The sequence below is a fragment of the Callithrix jacchus genome, chromosome 10 (assembly GCF_049354715.1).
Source record: "Callithrix jacchus isolate 240 chromosome 10, calJac240_pri, whole genome shotgun sequence".
NCBI classification, from domain to species: Eukaryota; Metazoa; Chordata; class Mammalia; order Primates; family Cebidae; genus Callithrix; species Callithrix jacchus.
In genome coordinates, this window is record NC_133511.1 from 123,572,504 (window position 1) to 123,585,157 (window position 12,654).

A 12,654-nucleotide genomic window follows, 5' to 3' on the forward strand; every position below is an offset into this window, starting at 1 on the left:
TCATCTCTATAAAAAATTCAAAAATTAGCCAGGCTTGGTAGTGCACACCTGTAGTTCCAGCTCTGGAGGCTGAAGTAGGAGGATCGCGTAAGCCTGAGAGGTCAAGGCTATAGTGAGCCATGATTGCACCACTACATTCCAGCCTAGGTGACAGAGTAAGACCCTATCTCTAAAAAAAGAATAAGGACATCTTTTAAGAATGAAGGACATTTTTGGACAAACAAAAACAGTTAACCATTACTAAACCCTCAGTAACAAAACTTCCTCAGGATATAATTTAGGAAGAAGAAACAGCCCCAGAGAGAAGGTTTGATAAGCCATAAGAAATAGTGTGAGTGATGCTGAAGTTACAATATGAACTTTGTACACCAATAAAAATGCCCAATTTGGCTGGGCATGTAATCCCAGCACTTGGGGAGGCTAGACTCCTTGAGTCCAGGAGTTTAAGACCAGCCTGGGCAACATAGACCTCATCTCTACAAAATATTTAAAAAGCAGCCAAGTGTAGTGATGCACGCCTGTGGTCCCAGCCACACAGGAGGCTGAGACGGGAGGATTGCTTGAGTATGGGAAGTAGAGGCTGCAGTGAGACCTGATCATGCCAGCATACTCTAGTCTGGGCGACAGAGCTAAACTCTGCCTCTAAAAGAGAAAAAATAACATATTAATCATAAGTTACTATAAAGAAGGTGCTGAGTCTTACACTAGGATAGGGTATTTACGATACATATGGTCAGTCCCGTTATACCAGGATAGGGTATTTACAACACATATGGTCAGTCCCTGTTACACTAGGATAGGGTATTTACGACACATATGGTCAGTCCCCGTTACACTAGGATAGGGTATTTACGACACATGGTCAGTCCCTGTTACACTAGGATAGGGTATTTACGACACATATGGTCAGTCCCCGTTACACTAGGATAGGGTATTTACGACACATATGGTCAGTCCCCGTTACACTAGGATAGGGTATTTACGACACATATGGTCAGTCCCCGTTACACTAGGATAGGGTATTTACGACACATATGGTCAGTCCCCGTTACACTAGGATAGGGTATTTACGACACATATGGTCAGTCCCCGTTACACTAGGATAGGGTATTTACGACACATATGATCAGTCCCCGTTACACTAGGATAGGGTATTTACGACACATATGGTCAGTCCCCGTTACACTAGGATAGGGTATTTACGACACATATGGTCAGTCCCCGTTACACTAGGATAGGGTATTTACGACACATATGGTCAGTCCCTGTTACACTAGGATAGGGTATTTACGACACATATGGTCAGTCCCTGTTACACTAGGATAGGGTATTTACGACACATATGATCAGTCCCTGTTACACTAGGATAGGGTATTTACGACACATATGGTCAGTCCCTGTTACACCAGGATAGGGTATTTATGACACATATGGTCAGTCCCTGTTACACTAGGATAGGGTATTTACGACACATATGGTCAGTCCCCGTTACACTAGGATAGGGTATTTACAACAGGTATGGTCAGTCCCCGTTACACCGGGATAGGTATCTACGACACATATGGTCAGTCCCCGTTACACTAGGATAGGGTTTTTACAACACATATGGTTAGTCCCCACTTATCCACAGTTTTGCTTTCTGCAGCTGCAGGTAGCCGCAGTAGAGTACAAGATATTTTTAGGCTGGGTGCGATGGCTCATGCCTGTAATCCCAGCACTTCGAGAAGTCCAGGTGGGCAGATCACCTGAGGTCAGGAGTTTAACACCAGCCTGGCCAATGTTCCGAAACCCTGTCTCTACTAAAAATACAAAAATTAGCTTGGCATGTTGGCAGGTGCCTGTAATCCCAGCCACTCAGGAGGCTGAGGCATGAGAATGACTTGAATCTGGGAGATAGAGGTTGCAGTGAGCCGAGATCGCACCACGGCTCCCCAGCTTGGGTGACAGAGCGAGACACTGCCTCAAAAAGAAAAAAAAGATACCTTGAGAGAGAGGCTATATTCACCTAACTTTTATTATGTTATATTGTTACAGGTGTTCTATTGTATTAGTAGTTAGTGTTAACCTCTTCCTGTGCCTAATTTGTAAATTAAACTTTTCTCATAGGTGTGTATATATGGCAAAACAACAACAACAGTGTATACATAGGGCCCTGTACTATCCATGCTTTAGGCAGCCACTGCGTGGTTTTGGAACATATCCTCCATATATATGTGGGGATTGCTATACTAACAAATAGTTCATATCTAAAATACACGAAGAACTTTTCGGGCAAGCACAGTGGCTCACACCTGTAATCCCAGCACTTTGGGAGGCCGAGCCAGATGAATCACTTGAGGTCAGGAGTTTGAGACCAGCCTGGCCAACATGGTAAAATCTGCCTTTACCAAAAATATAAAAAAATAGCCAGGCATAGTGGCAGGCGCCGGTAATCCCAGCTACTCAGGAGGCTGAAGCAGGAGAATCACTTGAACCCGGAAGGCAGAGGTTGCAATGAGCCAAGGTCACGCCATTGCACTCCAGCCTGGGTGAGGGAGTGAGACTGTCTCAAAAAAAAAAAAAGGGAAGAAGAAAAGTCACCAGAAAAATAAGCAAAAATGAACAGAAGAGGAAAATGAATAGCTCTTGACCAACTCAGGGAAGATGCTCAACCTCGTTAGTAATCAGGCAAGCTGAACCTAAGCTGCATAAATTACAATTTATACCCAGCAGCATGGCAGAAATGAACAACTGGCAGCATCTACTTGGTAGACTGAGCAATGAGGACTGCATCCACTGCGCTTCTGGAAGGCTGTGTTACATAGGAATTTTAAGAAACAGTAACATCATCTCTTAAAGTTGAGCATTCCTGTGACCTGCACGGAATCCGGAAGGATCCTGCACAGAATCAGTTCTGGGAAAACTTACATCTGTTCCTCAGGAGACACACTGGGATGTTCACGGCAGCATTATCAGCAAAAACCACCAGTGGGTGCGGTGGCTCACACCTGTAATCCCAGCACTTTGGGAGGCCAAGGCGGGTGGATCACCTGAGGTCAGGAGTTTGAGACCTGCCTGGTTAACATGGTGAAACCCCATCTCTGCTAAAAATACCAAAACATTAGCCAGACGTGGTGGAGTATACTTGTAATCCAAGCTACTTGGGAAGCTAAGGCAGGAGAATCACTTGAACCCAGGAGGTGGGGGTTGTAGTGAGCTGAGATTGCGCACTCTAGCCTGGGCAACAAGAGTAAAAATCCCATCTCAAAAAAAAAAAAAGCACTAAATTACACATCAGCTGTGGAAGAGATTGTGTGTTTTAAGTAGAAGACTACATAGCAGTGAAAAGGGAAAGTATAGCTGCATGTTTTAGCACAAATGAATCTCAAATGTAATCCAAGCAGAAAGAGCAAATCAGAATATATACAGTTCAAAAAGCAGCCAAGCCAGGTGGCCCATTCCTATAATCCCAGCACGTTGGGAGGCTGAGGTGGACAGATCACCTGAGGTCAGGAGTTTGAGACCAGTCTGTCCAACATGGTGAAACCCCCTATCTACTAAAAATTCAAAAATTAGGCTGGCATGGTGGCAGATGCCTGTAGACCCAGCTACAGAGGAGGCTAAGGCAGGAGGATCACTTGAACCTAGGAAGCAGAGGTTGCAGTGGGCTGAGATTATGCCACTGCACTCCAGCCTAGGTAACAGAGCGAGACTCCATCTCAAAAAAAAGTATGTATTAAGGACAGTGGTTTCCTTCGATGGGGGCAGCCACAGGGTGCACTCGAGCAGAAAAGCAGCTGAACTCACTGAAGTGAGGTGGTGGTTGTATGAGTGTCTGTTTTAATGTTCTTTACAGCATACATACTGTATCTTGTTTGTGTAAGAAATGTTTTATTTTATTTTTTTTGAGATGGAGTTTCGCTCTTATTGTCCAGACTGGAGTGCAATGGTGCAATCTCAGCTCATTGCAACTTCCCCTCCCAGGTTCAGGTGATTCTCCTGCCTCAGCCTCCCGAGTAGCTGGGATTACAGGCATGCACCACCAAGCCCAGCTAATTTTGTATTTTTAGTAGAGACAGGGTTTCTCCATGTTGGTCAGGCTGGTCTCAAACTCCTGACCTCAGGTGATCCACCCACCTTGGCCCCAAAGTGCTGAGATTACAGGCATGAGCCACCATGCCCAGCTATTTCTATTTTATTTATTTATTTATTTATTTTTTTGAGGTGGAGTCTCGCTCTGTTGCCAGGCTGGAGTGCAGTGGCACGATCTTGGCTCACTGCAACCTCTGCATCCCAGGTTGAAGCTATTCTCCTGCCTTAGCCTCCCAAATAGCTGGGACTACAGGCACACATCACCATGCCCAGCTAATTTTTGTATTTTTATTAGAAATGGCATTTCACCATGTTGGCCAGGATGGTCTTGATCTCTTGACCTCGTGATCCGCACACCTTGGCCTCCTAAGGTGCCGGGATTACCAACATGAGCCACTGTGCCCAGTCTATTCTTATTTTTATTTTACTTTTTTTTTGTTTGTTTGTTTGTTTGAAACGGAGTCTCACTTTGTTGTCCAGGCTGGAATACAATGGTGTGATCTTGGCTCACTGCAATCTCCACCTCCCGGGTTCAAGTGATTCTCCCGTCTCAGCCTCCTGAATAGCTGGGACTATAGGCACTGCCATCATGCCTGGCTAGTTTTTGTATTTTTGTAGAGACGGAGTTTCACCATGTTTGCCAGGATGGTCTTGAATTCCTGACCTCAGGTGATCCACCAGCCTTGGCCTCCCAAAGTACTGGTATTACAGGCGTGTGCCACCACGCCCAGCCAGAAATGTTTTATTTTAAAAAGGGTAATGGTGGTCAGTGGTGGCTTATACCTATGATCCCAGCACTTTGGGAGGCCAAGCTGGGCAGATCTCCTGAGGTCAGGAATTTGAGACCATCTGGCCAACATGGTGAAACCCCGTCTCTACTAAAAATAATAGCCAGGTGTAGTGGCAGGAGCCTGTAATTCCACCTACTCAGGAGGCTGAGGCAAGAGAATCACCTGAACCCAGGAGGTGAAGGTTGCAGTGAGACCACACCATTGCACTCCAGCCTGGGTGACAGAGTTAGACACTGTCTCAAAAAAAAAAACAGTAATGATAATACCTGCCTTGTCTACATGTCAAATGAGATAATCAAACAAAAGAAACATTAGCTTTAATTTTGTGAGCATTTAGTCTGTGCTCATCACTGATCTGCGTTTCCCACTCGTTCAGCACAGTAACACTGAGGGAGAGCAGAGCTATTCCTGTTTAGAGATAACAGCTCAGAGTGGTTTCGTGACTTGTCCAAGGTTACACCGCCTGTAAGTGACAGGGCCCAGCACTTTGCAGAGTGTCGTAGTCCGTTTTGTGCTGTTGTAACACAAAAAAATACCAGAGGCTGGGTGATTTATAAGGAACAGAAATGTATTTCTGACAGTTCTAGAGGTGGGGAAGTCCACGATCAAGGCACCAGCTAGTTTTCTTGTCTGGTGAAGGCTGCTCTCCCCTTCTATCCAGGATGATACCTCGTTGCCAAAATCTTTGGAGGAGAGGAATGGGAGGAATGCTATGGCCTCACAGAGTGGAAGGCAAAATGGCAATAGGGCCAAACGGGCATGAAGCCTGTTTTCCTTATTCTTTTTTTCTTTTCTTTTTATTTAGAGATGAGACAAGGTCTCACTATGTGGTCCAGGCTGGTCTCAAACTCCTGAGCTCAAGCAGTCCTCTCACCTCAGCCTCCATAAGTACCAGGATCGCAGGCATGAGCCACCATAGCCAGCCTTTTTCTTTTTTCTTTTCTTTTTTTTTTTTTAATAGAGATAGGGTCTTTCCATGTTGCCCAGGCTGGTCTCAAACTCCTGGGCTCACTGTTCCCCCACCTCTGCCTCCCAAAGTACTAAGATTACAGGTGTGAGCTGCCACACTAAGCCTGAAGCCTCTTTTATAAGGGCCTTAATCCCATTCATGAGGAAGAAGCCTTAATGGTTAGGTTGAAACTTAACCATAAGTTTCAACACCAGAATTTTGGAGGGGACACCTTGAAACCATAGCACAGACTGTCCAGGGCTGAGCACAATCAGCTATGGCCTGTGGCAGAGCCCATCCTAGACACTTACTCCATCCTCCCACAGGTGCTGAAGTCCACAGGGGATGTGGCTGGAGGCCGGGCCCTGTATGAGGGGTATGCAGCGGTCACTGATGCGCCCCCCGAGTGCTTCCTCACCCTCCGGGACACAGTATTGCTGCGTAAGGAATCTCGGAAGCTCATCGTTCAGCCCAACACTCGCCTTGAAGGTAATGGACTCTTGAGCTCCTTTCATGGGGACCACACGGGGCCCTATGGGGAGCATGAAGAACCCACCCAGGGGCTCATGGAGAGCAGCCAGCATGGTCCTTTCCTTTCTGTCCCACCTCCAGGGTCCTTCCCATGCCAAACCTCAGGCCCCAATCTTGGTTTCTGTCACTTCACCAACCCCCAACAAACACAAGGTCATACAGGTTGTAAGACAGTGACAGAAGATCTGAAGAAGACCACCAGAGCAGAGGATAGCAGAACATGCAGACGGGGAAGCCAGGCATTCGTACCAAAGAATTAGACCTGTTGGGTACCCAGGCTAGGGGTCAGGTCAGGAGGGAGCTGGGACCCAGCAAGCCTAGTGAAACCCAGGGGACACTGTGACTCAGTCACATCCGGGATGGTGATCAACAGCTGCATCATCCCTCTTCCTTCTCAAGCGACAGCACCAGAGCCTAGCCCTGGCTTCGTGGCACTTGTACCCTTCATATTCAAACGTCCTCGGGCCCCAGCACCTTACTGCCTTCACTTTCCTCTCACCCCTTGACTCATCTTTCCTGATACTTGTCACTTGAGACACCTAAGACAATGTGATGTTATGGAGTGGTTACAGCCCCAGCTTCAGAACTGCCCTGTGACCTTGGCCTAGTCACCTGGCCTTTCTAGACTTCGGTGTCTTCATTCATAAAGCCAGTGTGGATTGCTTGCTGATATTATAGTGAACCTCGATTCCTTCCTGTGGTTTCTAAGTGCTTTCTGGGGATTCACCTTTTAAACCCTCACAATAGCCCAATAAGGTAGGCATTTTTGTTATCTCCATTTTACAGGTAAGGAAACTGAGGCCTAGAGAGTAATTTGCACAAGGATTATTCCTTTTTAGTAGAGGAGCCAAGAATCAGATTAAGAGTGGCTGAGTCGGCCAGGCATGGTGGCTGACGCCTATAATCCAAGCACTTTGGAGGCCAAGGCAGGCGGATCACCTGAGGTCAGGAGTTCAAGACCAGCCTGACCAACATGGTGAAACCCCGTCTTTATTTAAAAAAAAACAAAAAAGAAAAGAAAATAAAAAGAGTGGTTCAGTCAGGTGTGGTGTCCCCTGCCTGTAGTCCCAGCTACTTGAAAAGGTGAGGTGGGAGGATCACTTGAGCCCAGGAGTTCAAGGCTGCAGTGAGCTATGGTTGTACCATTGTGCTCCAGCCTGGGTGACAGAGCAAGACCTCAACTCTGAAAAAAAAGCATTGTCATGGGCAGTTATGAGAGTTTAATAGAATAATATTTGTAGAACGTCATTACCTACTATTGGTGAGGAAAAAGCATTTATTTATTTTTGTTTGTTTGTTTGTTTTGAGATGGAGTCTCACTCTGTCACTCAGGCTGGAGTGTAGTGGTGCAATCTCAGCTCACTGCAACCTCTGCCTCCTGGATTCAAATGATTGGCCTGCCTCCTGAGTAGCTGGGATTACAGGCACCTGCCACCACACCTGGCTAATTTTTGTATTTTTTTTTTGAGACGGAGTTTCACTCTTGTTACCCAGGCTGGAGTGCAATGGCACAATCTCGGCTCACGGCAACCTCCACCTCCTGGGTTCAGGCAATTCTCCTGCCTCAGCCTCCCGAGTAGCTGGGACTACAGGCACGCACCACCATGCCCAGCTAATTTTTTTGTATTTTTAGTAGAGACGGGGTTTCACCTTCTTGACCAGGATGGTCTCGATCTCTTGACCTCGTGATCCACCTGCCTCGGCCTCCCAAAGTGCTGGGATTACAGGTGTGAGCCACCGCGCCTGGCCAATTTTTGTATTTTTTTTAGTAGAGACAGGGTTTTGCTATGTTGGCTAGGCTAGTCTCGAACTCCTGACCTCAAGTGATCTGCCCACCTTGGCATCCCAAAGTGCTAAGAATACAGGCGTAAGCCAGCACACTTGGCCTTATTTATTTTTATTTATTTATTTTTTTTTTTGAGACAGGGTCTCACTCTATCACCCAGGTTGGAGTACAGTGGTGCGACCTTGACTCACTGCAGACCTTGACTCTGCTTCCCAGGCTCAAGTGATTCTCCAGCCTCAGCCTCCCGAGTAGCTGGGACTACACAGCCACCTAAGTTTTATATTTTTTGTAGAGATGGGGTTTCTCTATGTTAGCCAGGCTGATCTCAAACTCCTGAGCTCAAAGTGATTCACCCTCCTTAGCCTCCCAAAGTGCTGGGATTACAGGCATGAGCCACCATGCCCAGGGGAAAAAGCATTTATTAGGATGCTTGACTTGGCGCTGTGGCTCACGCCTGTAATCCCAGCACTTTGGGAGGCCGAGGCGGGAGAATTGTGAGGTCGGGAGATCAAGACCATCCTGGCCAACATGGTGAAACCCCATCTCTACTAAAAATACAAAAATTAGCTGGGCATGGTGATCTGTACCTATAATCCCAGCTACTTAGAAAACAGAGGCAGGAGAACCACTTGAACCAGGGAGTCAGAGGTTGGAGTGAGCTGAGATTGCGCCACTGCACTCCAGCCTGGTGACAAAGCGAGACTCCCTCTCAAAAAAAAAAAAAAGGCTCATTCTAGATGCTTTTCCATGCCCTCAAGAAGCTTACGGGATTTGGCCCCAGCCCTTGCCAGCCTCACTGCCTCTTCCCCGGCTCCCTGTCCTCCAGGCTCCTGACCCTTCTGTTTCTTCTACCCCCTGAGCTCGCTCCACTCCTATAGCCTTTGAATAGACTGTTCTCGCTGCTTGGCATGATCTTCCTCCAGATCTTTGCCTGTCTGGTTCTTTTTTTTTTGAGACCAAATCTAACTCTATTGCCCAGACTGGAGTGCAATGGCACAATCTCCACTCACTACAACCTCTGCCTCCCAGGTTCAAGTGATTCTCCTGCCTCAGCCTCCCGAGTAGCTGGGATTACAGGCATGCACCACCACGCCTGGCTAATTTAGTATTTTTAGAAGAGATGGGGTTTCACCATGTTGGCCAGGCTGGTCTCAAACTCCTGACCTTGTGATCCACCTGCCTCGCCCTCCCAAAAGTGCTGGGATTACAGGCGTGAGCCACTGCGCCCAGCTGCCTGTCTGGTTCTTTTTGTCCTTCAGGTCCTTGTAAAATGGCACCTTGTGAGAGAGGTTGTCTCTGACCCCTCAACCTAAAGTACCTGCTTCAGTCCCTCTCTGTTCTGCCACCCAGCTTCATTTTCTTCATGTGCCCATCACACTTGCCCATTTTCTTGCTGGTCACATCTCATGATGGCAGGAGCAGCATACCCCAGTGCCTCATGTACAACCTGGCACACTGGAGCTGCTCAGTAACTGTTAAATGAGGCCAGGCCTGGTGGCTCATGCCTGTAATCCCAGCACTTTGGGAGGCTGAGGCAGGTGTTCAAGACCAGCCTGACCAACATGGCAAAACCCTGTCTCTATTAAAAAAAAAAAAAAAAAGATTCGGCCAGGCGCAGTGGCTCAAGCCTGTAATCCCAGCACTTTGGGAGGCCGAAGCAGGTGGATCACGAGGTCAAGAGATCAAGACCATCCTGGTCAACATGGTGAAACCCCGTCTCTACTAAAAATACAAAAAATTAGCTGGGCATGGTGGCGTGTGCCTGTAATCCCAGCTACTCAGGAGGCTGAGGCAGGAGAATTGCCTGAACCCAGGAGGCGGAGGTTGCAGTGAGCCAAGATCGCACCATTGCACTCCAGCCTGGGTAACAAGAGTGAAACTCCATCTCAAAAAAAAAAAAAAAAAAAGATTCTTATAGATCCAAATGAGTGCATTAACAAATCATGTCAGCCATGTGGACAATATCATCAATTGCTTTGTTATGTCTAGCCCTGTGCAAGCTATGGAGGAGCCACTGGGGATCCAAAGGTGATCACAGCTTATTGGGGATGATAAGATATGGAGATAAATCATCATACAAGGGAAATGTTAATGAATAGCCAAAAGATATAAACAAAACTCTAAACACTTAGAGGAGGGAAGATCGCATCCATCTTCAAGAGTATCCAGGAACGTTCTAGGGAAGAAGTGGTGGTTCCCACTAGATCTGAAGAACAGTTAGGATTTTCAAAGGCTGAGATGGTGATATACCATAAAAACTTTCTTTTTTGAGACAGAGTCTCACTTTGTACCACAGGCAGTGGTGCAATCTCAGCTCACTGCAACCTCCACCTCCCAGGACAAGCAATTCTCCAGCGTCAGCCTCCCGAGGAGCTGGGATTACAGGTGCCTACCACCATGCCCAGCTAATTTTGTATTTTTAGTTGAGACAGGGTTTCACCATATTGGCCAGGCTGGTCTTGAACTTCTGACCTCGTGATCCACACACCTTGTCCTCTGAAAGTGCTAGGATTACAGGCATGAGCCACTGCACCCAGCTAAATATTTTATTATTTATTTAGTTAGTTAGTTTAGTACGCATGTATGTATGTATTTATTTATTTGAGATGGAGTCTCACCCAGGCTGGAATGCAGTGGCACAATCGGCTCACTGCAACCTCTGCCATCCAGGTTCAAGCGATTCTCCAGCCTCAGCCTCCCAAGTAGCTGGGAACTACAGCTACACATCACCATACCCGGGTAATTTTTTTGTATTTTTAGTAGAGACAGGGTTTTACCATATTGGCCAGGCTGGTCTCAAACTCCTGACCTCAGGTGATCTCCCGCCTTGGCCTCCCAAGGTGCTAGGATTACAGGCATAAGCCACCGCACCCAGCCTAAATCTTTATTTGACTGACTGAATGAATGAATGAATGAAAGTAGCCATGCATTTAATACTCCCTCTGTAGTATTTCCTTCCTCACAGGGTTAGTGTAAAGATTAAATGAAGTAATTAACCTAAAATGTAGAGCACAGGTGTTTGTTTTTTTTTTTGCAGAGCTCAGTAGGAAACAGTTGCTGCTGTGATTGTGATTATCAAGACTATTATGATGATTTAGTATCCCAATTCAGACCCTTTCCTGCCGCTGTTTTCTCTCCCTCTCCTCCCCAGGCTCAGATGTGCAGCTTCTGGAATACGAGGCCTCAGCTGCTGGCCTCATCCGATCCTTCACTGAGCGTTTCCCAGAGGATGGGCCTGAGCTGGAGGAGATCCTCACCCAGCTGGCCACAGCCGATGCCCGATTCTGGAAGGGCCCCAGTGAGGCCCCATCTGGCCAGGCTTGAGGAAGATGTGTGTGGCCTCTCCCCCAACTCCATCAAACCAAGGCTGCAAGTGGCCCTCCATTCATGTGTGTATTTAGGGGCTAGGGGAGCGGAAGGGGCAGGAGCATGGACCTTGGTACTACCTCAGCTGAGGGTGGTGACACCGCTTCCATTTGTCAGCACTTTCCAGCTTGCCAAGTGCTTCCCCTCTGATCTCATTTCATCTGCACTGCCATGTGTGGGGTGAGCAAGACAGGGTTCACCATCCCGTCTACCAGATGAGGAAATGGCAGTTCTGAGAAGTCACTGGTCTAGATCCCACAAGAGACACGTGACAGCTAGGGTTCAAAACCTTCTCACCAAATCCAATGCTCCTCACATATTAATTTTATAACCAGACAAATAAATATCAGAGACAACCATCATCTTTGCGGCGTGTGTGGCTCCTCCTTGCCTTTGTCTGACTTCTCATTTGCTCCCAGCAGGAGGGTGATGGGCTCAAGGCCTGGGGAGAGGGAAAGCCTCCCTTCCACAACAAGATGTTGACATTGTCTCTAGATGAGGATATACAGTCACAGAGCTGAACACAGCATGATTTTTGCAGCCCTCCTTTGTGGCATTTCTTTTTTTTTTTTTTTTTTTTTTTGAGACGGAGTTTCACCCTTGTTGCCCAGGCTGGAGTGCAATGGTGCAATCTTGGCTCACTGCAACTTCCTCCTCCCAGATTCAAGCAATTCTCCTGCCTCAGCCTCCTGAGTAGCTGGGATTACAGGCGCCCGCCACCATGCCCAGCTAATTTTTTGTATTTTTAGTAGAGACGGGGTTTCACTATGTTGGCCCAGACTGGTCTCGAACTACTGACCTCGTGAGCCACCCGCTTCGGCCTCCCAAAGTGCTGGGATTACAGGTGTGAGCCACCGCACCCAGCCTTCTTCCATTTTTAAATGTTCTTGGAACCTACAAACTCAACTTCAGTCAGAATCCTCTGCATTTGCCCCTTAACTCTTGTGTTTTGTTTCTCTGTGCCTGGACCTCTAGAATAAGACAGCAAGACAGGACATGGCTCCTCACCGGGTAGGCATGAAGATGGAGACAGGAGTTCGTTTTGCTGCTCATAAATGCTAGAAGGGGCTTCTTTCCAGCCCTGGAAGCCAGAGGGCTCTGTGGCTGACCCAGAGATTGAAGGACCCAGACACCTGGAAAGGTGGCTCTCATTAGAAAGG

General features: G+C 47.3%; 1 protein-coding gene across 7 annotated transcripts in view; it reads left to right on the forward strand.

Annotated features, from left to right (window-relative positions):
• Positions 1–11,856, forward strand: part of DPP3 (dipeptidyl peptidase 3) — a 30,018-nt gene extending 18,162 nt beyond the window's left edge. For all 7 annotated transcript variants that reach the window (XM_035263403.3, XM_054241078.2, XM_035263404.3 and 4 more), the window contains 2 exons: positions 6,138–6,300; positions 11,280–11,856. In XM_035263403.3, coding sequence (XP_035119294.3) covers positions 6,138–6,300; positions 11,280–11,452 — 336 coding nt within the window. In that variant the 3' untranslated portion in view covers positions 11,453–11,856. The remainder of the gene's footprint in view (positions 1–6,137; positions 6,301–11,279) is intronic.
• Positions 11,857–12,654: the final 798 nt, after the last annotated feature.